Source organism: Ammospiza nelsoni, chromosome 1 (genome assembly GCF_027579445.1).
Source record: "Ammospiza nelsoni isolate bAmmNel1 chromosome 1, bAmmNel1.pri, whole genome shotgun sequence".
NCBI lineage: Eukaryota > Metazoa > Chordata > Aves > Passeriformes > Passerellidae > Ammospiza > Ammospiza nelsoni.
In genome coordinates, this window is record NC_080633.1 from 29,521,325 (window position 1) to 29,542,890 (window position 21,566).

At 35.8% G+C, this 21,566-nt stretch overlaps 1 protein-coding gene across 2 annotated transcripts in view; it reads right to left on the reverse strand.

Annotated features, from left to right (window-relative positions):
* Positions 1-432: 432 nt before the first annotated feature.
* Positions 433-21,566, reverse strand: part of AGMO (alkylglycerol monooxygenase) — a 185,672-nt gene continuing 164,538 nt past the window's right edge. For both annotated transcript variants that reach the window (XM_059466938.1, XM_059466930.1), the window contains one exon: positions 433-901. In XM_059466938.1, coding sequence (XP_059322921.1) covers positions 821-901 — 81 coding nt within the window. In that variant the 3' untranslated portion in view covers positions 433-820. The remainder of the gene's footprint in view (positions 902-21,566) is intronic.

Sequence of the window (21,566 nt, forward strand, 5' to 3'; positions counted from 1 at the left end):
GAAAGACAAGACATGCATCTCCCCTGACATCACCCAGCAGGAAACTACCAGAAATTAAGGGCCCAGCCTTGCAAATATATTGCTACGTGAATGTCAGTGGGATACCCATGCGTAGATCCTGGTTTGATCACTCTCTGAAGTTGACAATGCTGGTGTATTCTGTAAATAACTCAGCCTAAGCTGCATGTCTGCATAATACAACGCACGCATCAGCCAATTTTATTGAAGATGTTTCAACTCATACTAGGTCAAGTTATTTTACCATGCTGTTTTAAATCATTTTCTTACCTCAACTACTCATCCTCATGTAGCTGTATGCTATGAACACTGAATTGGGCATGACATGGAGATTCTAGTGTAATTCAATCATTACAGAAGAAATGACATTCACATATGTTTATGTTTAGCCTCAATAAGGAGACAGTCAATCACTTTATACCAGGTTACATCAGATATGATTTTAATTATTCCTCTTGTGAAAAACACTTTTCACATATTATTACTAACAAAATCACTGCAAAAATTAAAATAGTTTAACATGGTTTTGAAGAATTTGTAATCCTACGAATGCAAAAATCTATGCTGTGCATTAATATTTTATTTAAAATGTGAAGAAATTAAATATTTCTTTAAAAAATCAAATAAAATTATTATACTCCCTTAGGAATCATTCAATCTTTCATAGAAAATCACAAATCTCTCATATCATAAGTGAACTAATTGCAATACAGCATGATTCATGGTTGATTAATTCCAAGGAACTTAGAAGGTTATTCTGAAGTGCTGCTTCCACATTTAAGGTGATGTTAGATCTGCTCTTTCAGTGGTGTTTATCTTTGAATGAAGTGATCCGCTTCATAATTTGGATTCCCCAGAATGCAGCAGAGAGGGAAAACAAGACCTACAACACAGAATTTACAATGAGAATGACATACATTATATGAGGTTGATTTGGTTTTTTGGGTTTTTTTTTTTAGTTTTTTTGATCTGTGAACATAATGAATGAGTGAAAACAGAGAATTTGAGAAAAAAACCCCAAGAATTCTAGGTATACTGATAAATTCACTTTAGAAAAAGATGCTTTCTTTTCTTTACTACTCTTTATTGTGGACATTCCTGATGAATTTAGACAAATGATCTGAAGAATGCTGACACAATAAGTGACATGATAAGGCATGAATAACCCTTAACAGGATCTATAGCAAAAGAAGTGTTCTAATTGCAATACAATACGTAAGTATTTATTCCCCAACCTGCTGTTTAGGATGAGATATAAGGTAGATGGAAAACAACTTAAAAGTGCAATACTCTTTACCTTGTCCTTAGCTCTCTGCAACTTAATTTTGTTTATTTGGTGAGTTTATTGAGAGATCTAATAATTTTTTTTCAAGATTTATTTGCTGAAAACTGCATTAGGATAAGTAGTAAAGATTTCAGAAAAAAGTCTAAATTAGGTGATAGTTTTGTCTAGAACCCACAGTGGAGCAAGATAAAATGTGTATGCACATGGGTGCATGCGATATTTTGTATTTAACATTTTCTGAAAAAAAAACCTTTTGTCTTTCACATAGAAAAATTTCTCTAACTTGGAAAATTGCAAAATCAAGGCAGTTGTTATTGGTTACTGAAGTGATTTTTTTTCCATGAGTAAAACAAAATAATTTGTTTATACTGAAAGATATTTTAATAATGTAATTTTTTGCTTGTTAAAAGAAACAGAACATTTTGACCAGAAATTTTTGAGTCAGGTTGTAATAATTCTTTTTTCAGATCAATCTCTAATCTAAAGGTGCCGACTAGGAGAGCTCTAATTTTTACATTAACATAATTTAACATTTGACATTTAATAATGCATGGCCCAAAGGTCTACTTCTGTCTTTATCTAGACAGTCACTCACTGAAATACATGGGATCAGAATGTCCAACATAAATAATAAATTATCATAATACCCAAAAGGTACTAATTTTTCACTCAGTGAAGGCAGTGTCTGTTCTGGTCACTCTCAGAATCTTTTTGGGACAGGTACAGGCTTCATGCAATGTGTACTTTAGGTGTGCAATATGCATGTTTAGTACTACAAGATGAAAAGAGCACAATGTAGGAGTAAGTAAACTAACTAAGTAAAATTCAAATAAAATACAACTAAAATCCCCCAATTCATTAATCTTTTTCTGAATTTAAATTATTTTCATTAAAGGGTTTAATTCTACTTGAGCAGGGGTAGGCTGTCTACTGTGTTTAAAACCTCCAATGACGTTGTTGGCACTGTACTTGTAGTCCTATTTGCAGGAAAGACTCATAAAGTGCTCACCAAAATATTTTTTGGTAAGAATTTCAGACTTTAGGTATGAAAAATTTAACTTCTTTTTATTTTCTTGCATTATCACAAACACCTTGTAAAGCTGTATAGCTCTATTTTCACAGCTATGGAAAGGAAAGTCTTTTTAAGCAGTACTGCAGTCACACACTGCATGTTCGGTGAGATTTTTCTATGCTGAGATGCTCTGCAGAAGAACTGTAACTGCAAATAACTATCTGTATTTCTTATCTTGCTGTTATGCAATTGAGATGAGTATAAATTGTGATGTACATAAAACAATGACTTACATAAAACATGCTCTTACTGTGGAAAAATTCTGTCTATCTCCAGAAACAGAACTTATCCACTTGTCATAATTAGTACTTTGACAGATTAATAAACTTCTTTCATTCCTCACCTCAGAAAGATCATTCCTATTCCTGGAAGATGCATTAAATATAGAACTATTTCATTTTTAGAAGAAGCACATTTAATGACTGAGGTACAGGGCATTCGTAGGGGATTAATGACTGTTGGGAGATGATGATGATCACCTGAAGAAGCACAGCCATGGGCCATTAAGCCCCAGGAAATGTCCTCAGCTAAAGATGGTTACTGCTATTATAGCCTGAAAATGAACAAAATATCTCAGGTCAATTTCTCTTTTTTAAATGAAGTGATGCAGTTTCTTCGTTCTTAATTAAATTCTTCACTGTGAATTTCCTAAAGCATGCAATCAATGCTTGTGGGGGAGTATTTAGAATTGCAGTTATTATAGCCAGAATGGAAAATCACATACTGCACACTGTGGATCTGCAAAACTAGTTTGGCTTCAATTCTATAAAATATATCAATTCTATAAAAGTATTGACTCACTGCCTATCAATGTCAGGACTGCCAATATTTGATGGAAATGCATTCGGAAAACAATAATGCTGCAAGGTTCTGGGAGGTGGAGGGGCTAAGAAAAACCCAAACAGCAGGATAAAAAATTAAGGGGCCACATCCTTGCTTGCATGACAGCAGTTCTGGCTGTCTGTACTGCTGTAATGCTGACCTGCCCTGAACAGAGCCAGCTGTATGGGGCTACCAAGCAGAAACTTGCTGTGTAGGTTGGAGTTGAGTTTCTTTTGATTGCTGCTACATATTTTGGAGTTACAAGGCTTGACCCACTTGAATGAATTGTGCAATCAGGTGATGTCAGGAATGGAAAGCTGAGACGGTACGTGCCAGAACTCAGAGCAGACAATAGTGTGGGCAGCAGGAAGCAGCAAAGAGCATTCCACCAGGCAAGCTGAACTATAGTTGACCAGTATTTTTCTAATGCCCTTGAGAAAACATATTTCCTGAATCCTATGTGCAGATATTTTGTATTTTCTACTCAGCACTCTCACATGTGAATGGATTGGGGTTTTTTTTGGCTGTTTGGCTTTGGGTTATTTAATTTTCTAAATTATTTTCACAGGAATACTCATTCCTTCTTATATTGTCCAAACCACTAATACTTGTCTTTTGATAAAAATATTCACATACTGGTTTCATAATTCATCTGGTTTTGAAATAAAAAGAGAGAATTTAGTATTATACCTTTTTCTTTTTTACACTGAACAAAGCCTCCCCCACCAACAATATGACATAAGAACAATAGTTTCACTTCTGTCTTAAAATTAAAAATTACTGTGGACAGTATTCATACATGGAAGAAGTCTAAAAGCAGGATTTATCACAACCATATATTTAGCCAAGTTAAATGCAAACTTTTTGCCACTTTAATATAAACACTTGTTACATTTACCCGTTCAAGTAACTACAGATTAATTATAGACTGTCCTTTAGACTGCTGGAAGAGCACAAATATTTACATTACCTCCTTTCATATAGTCTATTTTCATACAGCCCATATTCTCTCCCTGAATTGTAGAAATGCAAATAACATTATTCACAAGAACAAAGATGGCTTAAATAATGGATTGACTGCAGGACTGAGTCTGCTATTCACAGGAAATTCCCACTGGAGCAATTGAAGTTTATTAGGCTCTAAAGTACTTTAAAATCATTAGCTGAATTCAGGCACCCACTTCTGCATGATTAGTTTTGTTGCTTAACACTAATGTTGTTTTCTGCCATTTTCTCTTTTGTAATGTCTTTGTATATCAGAGATGCCTAGACATGATGTCTTTCTTTTCTCCTGCAGGTTTCATCTGGAAGCCTTCATTAGAAGGCTTTAGACATTGGTCTAAAAATGCAGACAAATATCCAAACATAGTTCTGCTTTAAGGAGGGGGAAGAGTCTTGAACCACACCACCTCAGATCCTTTCCAACCTAAATCATTCAATGATTCTCTGACATTTCTCAGATTCTGCCCAGATATGTTTGCTCCAAATTTTGCTGCAGAGACAATCTGCAACTGTTATTCACAATTTCTGGGGTACAATATCATATGAATGGGCTTATTATATTGAATTCTCTGAACACCTCTGTGCTGGATAATATATTCTTAGCTCTGGAGATGGCTCAGGAAGATCAGCACATCCACATATTTCACTAAGTTTGCTGGTCACATCATTGAATGGACCTGATACTAGTAAATATGATAAACAATTAGCCCTCTCAATGTGATGCTGAGCATTGTCATTGTGATGCTACAGTAGTTTAACTGATACTAAACATGATTAAGGCTCTTTTAATGTTCTTTATACACAAATTTTGACATGGCTTCTTCACAGGTACGAGACATAACTTCATACCATCAATAGTAATGATAATGTAATTTTTAGACTTCGTCTGAGACTCTGTCTGGATTGTGTCTGGGTAATGTCACTGTCCTTTCAAGCTAAAAATGGAGATCATAAACTGATAAAAAGGCTGAAAAAATTCTAATATTAATAACAAAATGATTGAACAAACTACTCTAGATTTCACAAGTAACCAAATTATGCATTTTTCACCAACACCATATTTTTTTCCCCATTTCTTTACAAATGGCTGTTACAGGTGCTGAAATACACAGAAGAGACAGAAAATTTATGTCTTGTAACTAGGGGAAGATGTTTACTCTTTCTGGAAGTCAGGATTTGGATAACAAATGCATGTATCTTCATTCTCAGTACAATGTTTGGAGACGAGCAGTCTGAGGCTAGTAGAGAAATGCCATAACATTAGTAGCAAATCCAGAAATCACTAATCTTGTACAGTGCACAGACCAAGAAGATTGCACTTTAAAAAAAGTGGCAATAATAATAGATGGAAAAGAGAAGCTAGGAAACAGGAAGGTTCCTCCTCTCTGTGATGACTCCCTCATACTTGGAAATATATGCAGAAGAAAGTGGAAAGCCAGTTTTTCTTTTTTTGGCGAAGGAATTGTGGATACAAGGGAACAGGGAGAGCTACAATAATAGTGGCTTCACAGCTTTTGTTCAAGATTTCTGTAAAAACAGCAGATGTTTGGAAATTCTCCATAAGGGCTCATGACACACCTTCAGACTACTGGTGCAGCAGGTCTCAAAGATCCAGCATGCCCCTGACCAAGAACAAGGTGCATATCTGATGTCCCTGCTCACTGCAGGGAAGGTGGAACCTGACTATCTCTGGAGGTCCCTTCTTAGCCTAACTATTCTATAACTCTATGACTAAGACTCTGTTGGCACACACAGGATTTAGCCAAGTATTTCCAACACCCTCAAAGCATATTGATAGTTCACTCAGAGTGGTTTCTTCTTTTATGACATATCTCTGTTCACTATTAACAAATAATGAGAAAAAAATAGGGAAGAGATATGTACACCTCCTTTTTATTCTGTTAAATATTTTAAACATTCCTTCTTTTATTAAAATATGGTCTGAAACTCTAAAGCTAGATAATGCATGAAAACTTAGGCTGCAAAAGCCCAAATACCTTAAAAGGGTTATATTACCTATCCAGGAAAGACAAAGCAAGATCTGGAGAAAGAATATCTATTTCTCAGTTGCTTTCACAGCTGGACACATCCCCAGTATGAAATCAAGTGCACTGCAGAGATGCCTGAGCTAGCAAGCACATAAGCTGCTAAATCTCACCACAGCACCAGCTTGACTCTGTCTTTCCTGGCATTGCACACAAGCTAGTAAGTCACATTCCTCAGTTAAATACGTGGGGATTTTTACACAGGCAGTGCTATTGCAGTTATATTTAGACCTAAAATGGCTTATCATGTCCTTCACTCAGGAGAAGCCAGTCCACTGCCTCTCAAATCGCTTGTGTAGATAAATGTATCCTGTTGAACTGTTACCTACGATTTACTTTTTCTCTCGAGTCACAGAATAATTCACAACCTAAGCACCAGGATTAGGAAGATTTTACCTCATTTCCCAAAAGACAAAAATAGTTACTGAAGTGGGAAGCTTTCCTGTCAGTCATATGAATAGGAAATCCAAAATATGTTAATAATTATTAAATCTTCACCTCATGATGAGCTAATGCAACCTGGAGACACTATCGACACCATACTCATTAACATGAATATAAACTCTGTATCTCTTCAGTACAAAATTTGTCTCATAGTATTTCATTGAAACATCTGAGAATACATTCCACAGCGTTACCTAATTCCATCTATAAATTTCTTGATCATCCTAAAATGTTTATCTGTTTCAAGATGATCTCAAAGTAAAACCATTTAAAAGAGAAAAATCCTTTTTATAATTTAAAAACATTGAAAAATAACTTCTGAACCAAGCCTGTTTCATAGTTTTGCAATTAATTTCCAAAAAAATAAATTTAGTGTTTAGAATATATCATCCTCTGTGCTTAAAAATTTCATAAAACCTGTGGACAAAATTTAAATTTATAATTTGCAATTCTAGAGCATAACAGTATTTTAGAGTTTCTTTCATATTGCTTTAGTTTTATTTCTACAAAATGGCTCTGAAAAACAAGTTCAAAGATCAACAGTTTCAGAAGACCTTAATTCTGAATATCACCTTTTGTATTTTAAATGTTATTATTTTTTTCAGCCTCAATTTAGCCTCAAATTTGAGAAAAAAGAGCCATGGAAATTTTCTCAATTATTTTATGAGTTCAACAATTAAATTAACATTAAATCAACAGTTAAAAATAAGGCTTTTAGAGAAGCTAACAAAACTGATGGTAAAACAAAATTAAAAACTTAGCCAACCAGTAAATATACCTGTTTAATCTGTTGCAGGCAAACAGGCCAAATGAGATTGAGAGAGTTATTGAGTCATTCATTGCAGAAATGAAATATATGAGGTAGTCATGTCTCAGTTTGGCTAAAATTTTTGAATTTTTTATCTTAAACATTTAAACAGGAGTTGTATCCATTGAGATGCAACATCTCATTTACTTTCACACCTCCCAGCAGCTGTAACATAATTGCATACACCCCACTGCATCATTTCTAGCTCAAACACAACTTGTACAGTTAAATGTATATCTGTAAAGAAGCATTTCACTTCACAAGATATTATTTAATTTATATGTAAAGAAAAGTTTAATCTTCATTATTAGAAAAAAATATAAAGCTCATTTTACTTTAACTGATAGATTATGGCACAGATCTTATATTTGATCAAATTTATATTGTTCTCTTTGGCTTAAATAATTGAATGCTTTTAAATTCAGTATTGTAAGTGAGAAAGGCTGTATGTATGTATAAGAGAAAGGGTAGGTTTTTTCTATGGTCATGGATGTCAGAAATTTTTGGGTACCACACTGCTTAATCTTGCTTTGAAAATAGTTTTACTTAAAAGATGGGACAAATGCATTTAAAGGAGCAATGCAGAAGGGAGCTCTCCTTTATGCTTTCATCCTAGTTTGAAAATACAGGAAAATTACAGCTACAGGGGAAAAAAAAGGTAGTTTGAACATGGAAGAAAAACTGCTAAACATAACATTTCAGAATTTGGACAAGATAGTACCTGGCTGTGTAATATTTTCCAAAGAGGCATCTACAGACATATTCCAATCTCTTCAATCCTTTCATTTTTATTTCCGTTTAATACAAACTTCAGTTTCATACTGAAGCAATGCAGTGTCCAATCCCTCCATCATTAGCAGGCATAAAATATTCTTTGTTTCTATATGGATGTCTTCATTTCAGAGTGTAGCTGTATTGCACAACCACCCTGGCAGGTGGTGAAGAGAACCAAGAGTGCTCAGTCAGCTTAAAGAGGTCTGACAAAGGTGCTGCAAAGTGATCTCCACTCATGGAGATATACTAAATATCCTCTTGAGAGAAGGCTGACTAGCTATGAGCTCCAAAATGGAAATTTTTCCATTCTATGTGGGGAAAAATATTAAAAAAGTAATCCCAGCCTTTAAGCATAACCCACAGACATTAGATCACTGATGGGAAAAACTTTGCTGCAGATGTTGAAAAGACGTGATGGGGAAAAGCTGGCTTCTGTGACTAATGGCAAATGTGAAAGAAAGGATTAAGAATGTGCAGAGAGGGATAAAACAATTGAGTGACAAGCAGAAGGGATTTCCAGTACAGTGAACAAACACCAGAAAAGTATTCAAGACAGACAGGGGAAGATCAAGGCTAAAATTCACTCTAGATGAAGACTGCTCTTAAAGCCAACATGTTTTAAGGAGAAATAAATCCTTTAACTGAAAAATGAAGAACAGAGAAGGCTGTGCTCAGCATTAAAAAAAATCAAATCAACCAATTTATGAATGAAGGAAATGGGTCAATATTCATTGATACCATAAAGGAAAAGGCTTGCCGTGGAAGGCACACGTCCACGTTAAAGGTGGAACACAGCAATCCTGCTGGCCAGCCCTCTTTTGAGGCCAAAGGCAATAAACTGTGACTGTTCTTAAGTTTTTAAGTTCACAAAGAAAAATATACTGAGGTTGATCCAGCCCTACGTCCATTCCTTTACATGGAAAACTAGATGTCCTGGCTGTTGGTGTCTCTCTTCATTGCTCTCAGGAGTTCCTATGGTGTGGTTTCTTGCTTCTATTCTTGCCTGGGGAAACTCCCATTTATTCCAAATCTCATCATTTTTCTATTATATAAAAGAAGTTGTTATTGACATTAACCACAAATGTATTCAAATGAGATAAATCATTCATATTCCTACTTATTATGTCAAGCCAATAGAGTTGTATTGTTTATTAGGTTAGAGAAAAAAAGCCTCATGGAAGTAATCTATGTGACTTTTTAATAGGAAAACTAGGGGACTATGGTTCAATTGAAACTTCTGTATGGAAGATGCAGAACTGAGTTCCAAAAGAAACACCCAGAAAGGAAGAATTAAAGATTGAATCACAAAATGCAAAAGAAACCAGGATTTTGATGAAAAAGATGGCACTAACATTTCTAAAATATAATATATAAATATATTCCTAAAAAAATGTGAGATTCATTATAGTTTTCTAAAAATCTGGAGATGCTGAAGAAAACATGTAACTGAGTAGAGATGGGAGGTACTAGAGAGAGAAACCAAATACACAAATATCCTGTGAGGAATAATCATTAAGGAGGAGTATATAAGAAAAAGAGTGTATAAGGAGGATATAAGAAAAAATTTGAATCAGAGTAGTTCACAAACAAACCATGTCTCAAACAAAAATGTTGATACAAAAAGATGTCTGTATCAATGTGAAAGATATTAACAGAAGCATTTATAAATAACTATTATATAACATATATATGTTACTATGTTATAATTTATATATTAATTATATAAAAGAAGCATTTAATGTGCTGATCAGTGACTGAAAGGTGGTGAAGTCTTCAGGGAGACATAGATAAGCTGGATATAGTAATGAAGCAGCTACAAGAATTATAGAAAGGTTTAGAAAAATGGACCTGTAGGAAAGCTTGAAGCAATTCTGCTGTGTATTTTTGAGTAAACAAACAACAAAAATACTCAGGAGGGGAGTAAGGTCAATCTTTTGACATGTAAAAGACTAATACAAAAATAAATGATGATAAGCTAGTGCTTAGGGTAATGGAAACAAAACACAAGCCTTTTCTAACTAAAATTTTCATTAGATAATGTGTGGTTTAAGGATGGTATAGCATTGGAATCAGCTATGTTTGGAAGTTGGTCTGTAAATAGTTAGACAGGCATGTGTCTCTGTGTAGCTGTACTTGATCTTTCTGGCAGGATCTCTGCCACTTTGGTATTTCTGTTTATTTACAATACAAAAACACTCTCCACCTCTAAATAACTTTTTCCCAGATCTACTTTGCCAACAGTGGTTAATAAAGATATGTCTGCTTAGCACAGGGAGCAACCATGACTTAGCAACTATTTTTTTTGCAATAACCAACCTTGTGCAACACTTCACCAGTTTCAGTCTCAGATGTGGCTGTCACCTTAGTAAAAGTATGAAAAGCAGAATCTGATGTTTCTTTCCACCACCACCCTCCCTACTCAGTTTCTGGCATTGAATGTGGCTGAACCTGCTTCCCATCAGAGAAGTCACAGGACTATAACATTCAGAGATCAGCTTGCATTGCCTCTTCAGACAATAGCTGCAGAGGCTGATGACAGAAGCATGAGCTAATTTGCTCCTATTTTACACTCAGCATACTCTACACTAAAGCCACTGGATTGCATAGCAAAAATAATTTGCCTTAAAGACTGAAAGAGTAATCAAGGAATTATGGTAAAAGCCTGGAATGCTGGGCTATTCAATCTGCATACTTTGCCATAGATTACACAGCATACAGCAAGATAATTAGTATCTACAGTTTCTTAGCTGCAAAAAGCCAGTGACTGTTTCCCCCAAAAAAGAGCTACTTTCCAATCTCTATTTTACTAAAATCAAAGATAGTTTCATTGACTACAGCAATTTCTGAGAAGACAAAGCCATTTCAAAAAGACATGGATTTGGCCTTCTGTGTTTTTATTCTGACAACCCTCATATCAATAATTATGAATCCTTTTTTTGTTTTTTTTTTTTTAGTCTCAACAAAAATGTTCTTGGATAAATACAACAGACATCCTTAAGAATCAGATAATTTCATGCATTTTTTATGTTGCTCCAGCTATTGAGCAATCTTAGTTCCATAAATCATGGCACTGACCACTGAGCTAAAAATGGTGTGAGAATTTCTTTCTGTCTCATGATTATGTTCCTTTTAAAAATTCACAAATCAAAGTAATATGAACAATAGCCGAGTGTTGGAAAAAATAGCAATCCAGGCCTCAGTTTTATAGCAACATATCCTATTCTAGTTCTAAGTTTTTGGGTTGGGTTTTTGTTTTGGGGTTTCTTCCCCCCTACATTGGACCCTGAATTAAAAAGTATGTTGTGCCCTGAATATGCTCATCTCGGAAAGGCTATTTGGTATTGTTGTATTTGTTTGTCAAAGGGAGGACTGAAGTCTCAACAATTGTTAACCTCTCCCATGGTGAGCTAAGAAAAGGTCAGAAACCCACATGTGGCTTGCCGCCTGGGGAATTTCTCTCAGTGTTCTGCCAGGGATGGGACTGCCTGAATGAATTCTCTCATAAGTTTTAAGCCATAAACTGCATCCTACTTGGCTTGCTGAGCCAAGACTGGACCCAAGGGTATGCAGAGTCTATGCTGATGGAAAAAAATAAGTGCTTCCTATGGAAGCCACAGATGTTTTCCTGAGAGAGAGAGAGCGGGAGAGAGCACAGATGCTCAAGTATTTCTCTGCTTTCCATTTCTGACTACCTGTGCTGGCAGTAGTTCCAAGAAAGGGGGAGGACAGAGGCAGGCATCCAGCTGCTTTCAATAAACCTTGGCAGCACAGGTACTGAATGTCTAAACACTAAAAGTGTTCAAAACTGATTTTTTTTCTGGATTTCAAACTCTGAAAATGTGAAAGCATGTGCTAGTGCTCCTCATCTTCTCATTTTGAGCAGAAATTTAGTGATCAGGATAATCACCCTAGATATGAAAGCAGAGAATTTTTAACTGTTAAAAAATATCATTCACAGAAGGGAATATCTGTATGAATATAAATATATACATACGTAGACATTCAAAAGGATATATAAAATACATATATCCCACGCATTTTCTAGAAAGATTTGTTTTTTCCATCAGATAGTAGGCTGATTGTCACAATATGGATTTGATTTTGCATTGCAGGGCCATAGTTATCCCCAGTGTAACTTTGAAGTCAAAGAAAACACTTATGCAAAGTTTATAATATAAACTGATTTGACCCAGAACTGTATTTACATCAGCTACCTCACAAATTTAATTGAAGTTAAATTACATTAGAATGAAGCTTATGAAACTGTTTAGTAACTATTCATAGCAGCCATTTTTTTTGCCTATACATATTGATGTACAAAGATCCTTTCATGGATACATGATCAAAAGTCTCTGCTTCTGTTCTGGACAGGTTACATAGCTGGTTTGAAACATTTATACTGCCACTATTGAACACTTTCCTCCAGTTCTACCTTCTGAAATATTACATAAGTATTTCTTAAATGTGATTAATTAGTCCAGTTAAAACACAGTAAATAAATGGAACTAATAAGTAGAAACTGTATAGCAGATAGGTATAGCTGATAAGTAAACAGCAGAACAGCACATATATAAGACTGCAAACCTCCTGGATTTAATGGTTATTCATTGCTTAATTAATCAGCAGAAGCACTCTGAGTTAAGCTTATAGCTCACCAGCCTATTTGCTTATAATAAGGACAGCTCTATCCATCTCATTCATAGTTGCACACCTGTTTGCTACCTGCAGTCAGTGCCTGTCCCTCCTGTTACAGCCTTTTTTCCTATGAAGTGGATAAACATCTGTCTATCAACAAGGGAAGTAAGAAGATGAATACTGATGTCTGCAAAATCTTTGGGAAAGTGCTTTGGGAAAGAGGAGATCTATAAAAGTGCCATTTTTCCCAACAGACAATCAAAAGGGCATTCTCTCCACAAAATGAATTCTCTCCTTCTGATTGATGTTCACACACCAGCTTCTTGAACAGCCAGTGACCACTCTTCCTCAGAGCAATCCCTCTCCACCCAATTGCTCATCAAGACCTTCAAGACCTTTCACTTACATTTAATCCCCTGCATTTTTTTGGGTTTTATGTCTTGATTGCTACCTAGACACCAGACACCTTTTTCTACATCATCTCAGGGATCAAAGGACATTGTGATATTCTTGCTCTAAAAGACAAGCTGCTCTCCCAGCCAGTACAAACAATAGCTTTGGCTTGACACTTCCACAAAGGTATTGTTGAGTGTCTGAGCACTCCTTCAAACCAGAGAAGCTTCCAAGCTGGTGAAGCCAAGTCCAACATGGAAGATAAAATATTTCTAAAGCATAAGGATAAGAAGTTAGATCTTCTCTAGGTGGTGATCTCATAGCTTAGCCATATAGGCTTCTGCTCCCCTCTGAGAGACAGAAACCACCAGCAAGATGGATCATGGACGAATCTTTCTAGGAAAGAATGAGAGGAAGAAAGTGGTTTCACTTGACCAAGCCAGCAAGTCTGAGCTTGTCACGAATTCAGAAAAAAACCTTCTGTATCTAAGCTACACCTTGCCTAAAACTCTTCAAACAGGGAATGGTGTTACGGGAATTTCGCTCCCTGTATTATACACTAGAGTTTGATTCTACCATGTCTTACTCATTTGTGACTCATGTATTGCACTTCAAAATCACCAGTGCCTGACCTTTCTGATTTCTTGTCCCATTACATTTAAAACAGAAACTAATACTCCAGCAGTTAGAAAGTGAGCAATCATCCATTTTTTTCTCCAAACTAATTGACAAAGTCAGGTGTCTGCCCAACATAAAGAATCCCTTCGCAACAATAAAAATCAGTATCTAACTATCTATTTAAAAGTAAGAATTAAACAATTGCCAACTGTTCATTAAGAATCAAAGAGGTTTTTCTGAGGACCAATTAATCTAGGTAATATGTTTATCTCTAGTTTTACTTTAATTATTTGAAATATTTTGCTCTGCTAGCCCTTTAAATTTTTTTCTACTCCTGAACTCATTAATAATGAATCCTTTCATATTTACTGAAATTATCCTCCTTATTTACACCCTTCAAGCTCTCTCAGACTAGAAGCTTTTTGCAGTTTCATATCAGCCATATCATTTTTTCAGCAGTACTATACAAACACACTGTTTTTTTGTGTAAGCCTGCATGCTTAAAAAATAATCTTACAGAAGTCTATAGGAGGACACACATTAAAAATACAGCATTAAGCCTAAAAATCTGAAAGAAATCCATTTTTTTCAGCAATGAGAACAACTATCGCACCTTTAAAAAATGATGTCCAAATGAGTAAAATAGCTCAGCAATAAGACAATCTTATAGAAAAATCATAGGTACATCTGCAGTGATGACAGATAATGGAATCTGAGGAGAGACTAGTACAGACAACTTGGAATATGGCTTTGAGTCTTACGATTGTTAAAGAAAATACTGTCAGATACCAGAAGATTAGTCTATCTAAGGAATTTACTACTGATTTCATAATGATGCCATCAGAGAACAGCTCCTTTATTTTTGAATAAAGGAGAAGCTAACTGGTTAAAAAAGTTACTTAAAAGCACCTCCACCTGCTGCCAATCAGAGAAAAAGAAATGAGCAAGCTACCTATAGATTAAAAAAAAACTTAATGCAGTCTGCAGTTTTATGTAAAAGTATTTAGGAACAGAGACAAAAGTGAAGAAGAACAAAAAAATTCTGAACACAGATACTGTGTTTCTGAACAGACAACCATGAGTTTTTCATTAATAAACCCACACAATTAGGTAATTTAGATACATAGGTTTGTTCTATCTGTAACTAGCAGCTTTCTGTGGGACTCTCTCACAGGGCTGGTTCTAATCCACAAATGAGAAACTGGATCAATTTGCTTTACTGTGCTCATTGGGCTATGAGCCATGCTAAAATACTGAGCAACTGGAACATGAGGAGTGACTCCTAGATGTCCTCTTCTGGCACACAGGGTGAGCTGGACCTAGTATCTTCCAAAGGCTGCAACAATGGTAAAGGCCACTTTCTGATGGTATTTGGTTTCCAAAACAGGCCTTGAATGGACTTCTTGTTAAGTTGTTCTCCCACATTCATTCATAACAAGAACAGGTAATAATCGAAAAGTGAAAAATTTATTCTTCGTAGTTTTTGTAATTTTGCCAGTGGTTTGTCAGTCTTATGAATTCCAAATCTGTTCATTCCTATGTGAATTTATACTCAGTACTGAAATATAATTGTCTGAAAAATGTGAGATAGAAAGAAGTAGCATTTATTTATATATCTTTAATATAGCTGAACAATTTTAGAGTAAAAAGACATATGCAAAACCAATTAGACCTATACTAATGATTTTATCTCCACAACCCTGTATTCTCTTTATGAAGTACTGTACTGAAACATAATTTAAAAACCAAATCAAATAAGTGCTCCATTCTGATGGGGTAAAACTTTAACCAGGGAATTGTGCAGAATGTGTAGTTCATTAAAAATGAAATAAAATTTGTAGTATGACACATATATCTGGAATTAGGAAATAATGGTAAAGACATATCTATCACTACTTTGTCAAAATGCAGAGACTCATGTGGGATTGATACAACTGAATCCTATTACTGAGATGAGGAGAGGAAGAAATTAGCAACCTAAAAATCTAACTCTGGATTTGAGTATGCATTCTTGGGTGTTTTATCATTTAAGAAAAAGCAGTTGAAAATAATTGATCTCCACGAAAAGGTTTGCTGCATTTATGTAAGGTATACATTTTGTTTAGATTTACAAAAATAATTTTGTTCAATACATCTCATCCCCTCTGCTACACAAAAATCTTATCCAATAGATTTATTAATCAAAATTAACTGGCTATTTCTGTATGGGTTCTTTTCCTGCAGATCATGTCTTATTACAAATCCTTGATGTGCCTGCATCATACTCAACTTTATCTTTGTTAAACACATATTTAACCTTGTATGAAGACATCCTACTGTATTGCAGACATCTACCCTGTAAAAAACCTGTCAACTTGACAACTTTTGGGAAGGCAGTACCTGAGAAGCCTCCAAGAACAGCCTCTCCTCTCTTGAGTCCAGTTGAGCTCATCTGGTCCAGCAAGTCTAATACAATCCTTTTTGTATACTGGCAACTAGGCAAAACAACACACAGGTTTAACAGTACATAATAATGCTGATTTTCCAGCTGATATAATCAGATGGAAATTTACAGCTTTGTTGTTGAGTGGGAATGTTCTGGCATAAATATTGAGTTCTCTTGGAAAAACTGGCTGCTCATGTCTTAGACAGACACGCTCTTTTCTTGGTAAAAACACCTGTCTGAATGACTGGTAACAAAAAAAAATGGTGCAGTTATATCCAGCTTGTAAACAGTGACAAGCGGTGCTCCTTAGGTCTCAGACAGGGTCAATTTCATTCCATATCTTTATCTGGGTAAGGGGACCAAGTGTACCCTCTGTCTCTCTGCAGATGACACCAAGATCACAGGCAGTGTTTGATCTGCTTGAAGGCAGGAAGGCTCTGCAGAAGGATCTGGACATGCTTGATTAATGGGATGAGACCAACTGTATGAGGTGAATCTTCAAGAAAGCAAAGTGCCAGAGCCTGCACCTGAGTCACAACAACACCAGAAAGCGCTACAGGCTGAGGACAGAGTGCCTGGAAACTGCCCAGTGGAAAATGACCTGGGAGTGTTGCTCAACAGCTGGCTGAATATGAGCTGTCAGTGTGTCCAGGTAGCCAAGAAGGCCAATGGCATCCTGGTATGTAACAGCAACAATGAGGCCAGCAGGACCAGGGCAGTGATTGTACACAGCACTGGTGAGGCCACACCTTGAATTCCGTGTCCAGTTTTGGGCTCCTCTCTACATGAAAGACATTGAGGTATGGAAGTGAGTCCAGAGAAGGGCAAGAGAGCTGGTGAAGGGTCTGGAGCCCAAATCCCAAGAGAAGCAGCTGAGGGAGTTGGCATTGTTTTGTCTGGAGGAAGAAGAGGCTCAGGGGGAGCCTTACTGATCTTTACAGTTGAAAGGAGGAAGTAGTAAGGCATGGGATCAGTCTTTTCTCCCAAGAAACAAGCAGTAAGACAAGAGGAAATGGCCTCAAGCTGTGCCAAAGGAAGTTTAGATTGGATATTAGGAAAAATGTCTTCAAGCACCGGAACAGCCTGCGCAGGAAAGCAGTGGAATCACCATCCGTGGAAGTATTTAAGAGATATGTGTATGTGATGCTTACAGGTGGGGTTTAGTGTTGGACTTAACAGTGCTGCATTAACAGTTGGCCTCCATGACCCTGGACCAAGGACATTTTTTCCAACCTAACTGGTTCTATGTTTTTATGGACTGAGACTAAATTCCTATTTCTCAAGAAATAGCAAGCAGGCAAACCACTCTACCAGCGCTCATTCAAAAAAGCTCCAAATGCAAGGAATGTTTGGTTGCCATACAGAGGAAAGAGAAGACCTGCAATATGCCATTGCCAAGGCCAGCATATGGTGGAAGAAGCACCATTCAGAAAGAATTAGCTCTTGTCTCATAGATGAAGAGCAGCACAAGGAAGATTATTTACTCGTATTGAGTCAGTAATATCTTCTTAATGTTAAAGAGATAACAAAAAGAAAACAGGTCAGCAACATCTGCATGTTGGTATAAAACCCCTGTTAAGCTTAGAAAAGTTAAAAAGATAGGCCCTTGGGACACATGACAAATAAACCTATAAAGCCCACTTGCCTCTTCCCCACAACAGCAGCAGAACTCTCGTAACTTCATTTTTGCTGCTCTCCTAAGGAAAATGCTCCTCAAACACTGATGATTATGACTCCCTTCACAGTTGTCTCTTTTTATTTTTTTCTTTCCATTGTTACACTTGACATCTTGCTCTTGCACCAAAAATTGCACCAGCAACAGCCTTAAAATAAACAACACCCCCCTGCTGGTTTTAGCTCTTCCCTCTTCAATCACTTTATCTCGTTACTCAGCCTGGCTGTAGGAACCATATGCATGCATGTATCCTGTATGAGACTCTCACCCCTCAAATGTCCAGTTCCTGTCTTGGACAGCTCACATTGGACCAAATCTATGAATATGTGGATAGTGGTAACACACCCAAATGAATTATGGGGCAAAAAGTGATATTTTTTATAAGTGATATGTTGTCTTTACTTAGGGAAAAAATTATACCTTTACTTTATATTGCTATGTCATTGAAAGCCTAGAAGAAAACTGTGACTAAAAACTCAGGTTGTGTCAAAAGACCAAAAACCAAAACAAAATAAAATCCTGGACAGATAGAGAATTAATTGCAAATGAGGAGCTTCCAGGTAGGATGTAACTTTCTCTAACTAGGGCATTAAAGGACAAGTATGAGTGTTACAAGTCCCCTGTAGGTGCAGGGAACATGATGGATCAGGTTGGGACTTGGATTGTTATCCTTCTCAGTTATTGTAGTGATGCGAACATTATATATGCACACTCTAGAAATCCACTACCTATATCAATTCCACAACAAGGAACACAAATGTACAGGAGTTTAGGATATTAGAAACATGACAAGTTTGGTTCCTACAGTGATAAGAAAACACAAATATTTTGTCCCAAAAAGCTTGCAGAACACAACAGAAGGTAAAATATTTCCTCAAGTACTGTGCTAAGCTTTAGTCTGTAATAAAATCAGAAAATCTACAACAATTATATACAACAGAAAGATCATGGAAGCCATGGTGACACTCAAAGAAGTACACATACAATGGGATTACAGTTCCTAAAATTCATGGGTGCATAAACCAGCGTTTCTCTTTATGTTCTTGCTATAATCTAATAACATACTGCTAGATAGAACTAGATTTTCCACATCAGAGTTTCTGAAGTGACTAATGTAGCCTAGAGCGTGCCTTGGAATTTTCTAGAAGGAATATATTCTAAATTACACAGCATTATAGTTGAATTTTTGTCTTTTTTTTTATTATTTGCAAAAATTAATTACCCCTTGGAGCATTTTTATGGTTTCTGTAAATAATTGTGTGGCCTGGTAACCTGTCTCAAAAGATTTATTGTGTATATTTTTAATGGAATGTTTAGCTGAAGCAGCACTCATATTAATGAATGCAGAAAAAAACCCCAAAACATATATGTCAATAACATTTCCTTTAAAGTTTTTCTGTATAGATAAACAGTGTGGCATGGAACTACAAATGAGAGTGAAATGCAAACAAAGAAATTTACATAAACAAGTACAATATATCAAGAAAAATGAAATGCCTGTAATGAACTTCAGCTATAAATCCTAAATTTTGTAACTCAGCAGAAAAAAAACCCCAAAAAACTACAACCCAATGCATCCCTAAATCAGAAAAGTGGTGTGGAGGTTTATCAATATTAACCACATGAGTGGCCAATTCAAACTGGCCACTCAGGTATTTGTTCCTCTCACGCAATAACTCAGTAGTGCAGTTCAAACAGATAGTGGATCAGGTTGAAAAAAATATTATTTAAGAAATCAGATATACATTCATAAAACTCCTGAAGATGCTTTCTCTCTGAAAAAAAGTTTACAAGTAGTACATGTAGCTTCAAATCGGTGCACTTGGCAAGCAAATCTCATTGAGATGATTAAGCCCATTTGAAGTTCTTTTCCCTGACAAACCAATCTTACCAGGTTGGTATGCTAAGGAATAGACATAGAGACATTTCACAGAAGTTAATCACTTTTGCACATAATCAAAAAATAACAGTAATTTAAGTAATCCATTCCTGTCGGTTGGCACTGAGAGCTTTTTTTCATTTTTGTTTGCTGTCACATCTCTGTAGCAAGTATAGAGAAAAATCTTATTCAAAGCTTTCATGTATCTTAGGATTGAGTTTTTGTTTCCTTCCTAAAAATTTGGTTTTGGCTTTCTTGCAAGTTAAAGATTATGAATTTGGACATGAAACATCACCAGTTGGAGTTTTTTGATAAATAAATAATTTGCAATATATATATACACTGAATTTTGTTGTCTGAAAAATCTCAAGTTTTAAACATATTAGCTGTCTTTTATTTCCTGATGTTTAATATTTTTGACTCACTGAGAAGTTCTGTCTCCATCTGTTATAACTATAAGCATATTTTTAACTCTGTAAAATTCATATAAATAATATGAAATCTAAAAAGTAGTATTTTTTTATCCATTCTTCAAGGAATAAGTGGCTACCAATATGCATGACTTTAGAGAATGAAGCATCAATTGTAAAAATCAAAGTGACTAATTTTAGTGTCTTTAAAATGTTAGGTGTTATGATTTTTTTATATCTGAATGTTCTACTCTTAGTAACTAACAATGCTAATGGAATTACACAGACCAAATTAATCCCTTTTCTTTTGTGCCCAGTTGTTATTTAAGTAAAATTATCAGTCCTGTCCAAATGATGGATAATTTATATTGAACATAAAATGACCACTTTAGTAATCTAAACTTTAGATCCTCTCAGATCAGTATTTCCAAGCTGTCCCTGTGACCTGTTAGTTTGTCTGCATTGCCACCTGGAGGGCCTCTCAGAAAAGTCAGGCTCCCGACGGAATTCCTCAGGTGAGATTCCGTGATAACACTCCAGGACTTAAAGCAGCCTCTCCTGCTCCAGGGGGAGGCCCCACCGTGGTTCCCACTGTCCCCCACAAGCCCTAGAAAGTGCTGAGATAGCCTGGAAAACGTCTAGAAGCCTAACCAGGTGTCTGGTAATTAATGCAAACAGGAGACAGACTTCCCTAACCTCCCCTTCCCTCCACACTGCCTTGTACATTAGCATGGAAACTAATGATTAAATTAGTTGTCTTAATCGTGAAGGTCTTACACTGGCTCAGTTAGAAAACACATATGAGAAGCTGAGGAAATGAGATTACAGCTCCTTGAAAACCAAAAACAAAATGAAGAATTTAAATTCTCCAGTTCAGTTGCACTACCTAAAATTGTGGAAAATAATTAGAAAAACAAGTCAGCCAAGAACTTGGACCATTTTAAAAAAAGGAAAAACCAAAAAAAAAAAACCTGACTGATTAAATATACAGCAAACGGTACTCACAAGACATCATATTTGGGAAGAATAATAAGATTATGCTATTTTGAATGACTGTAAAGACAAGTCCTTCATAACAACCAGAGATAGAAAACTGGTTTTAAAATAATGCAAACACAGTAACTTTGTAGAAAGTGAGAACAATATGTGATAGCAAAAAAACCCCTGTTTTCTCCAAAATGACATATTTGCAAGAAGCAAAACTTTCCAAAAAAAAAGGTAAACCTTTTCCTTATGTCCCCTGAGGAAACATCATATTCCA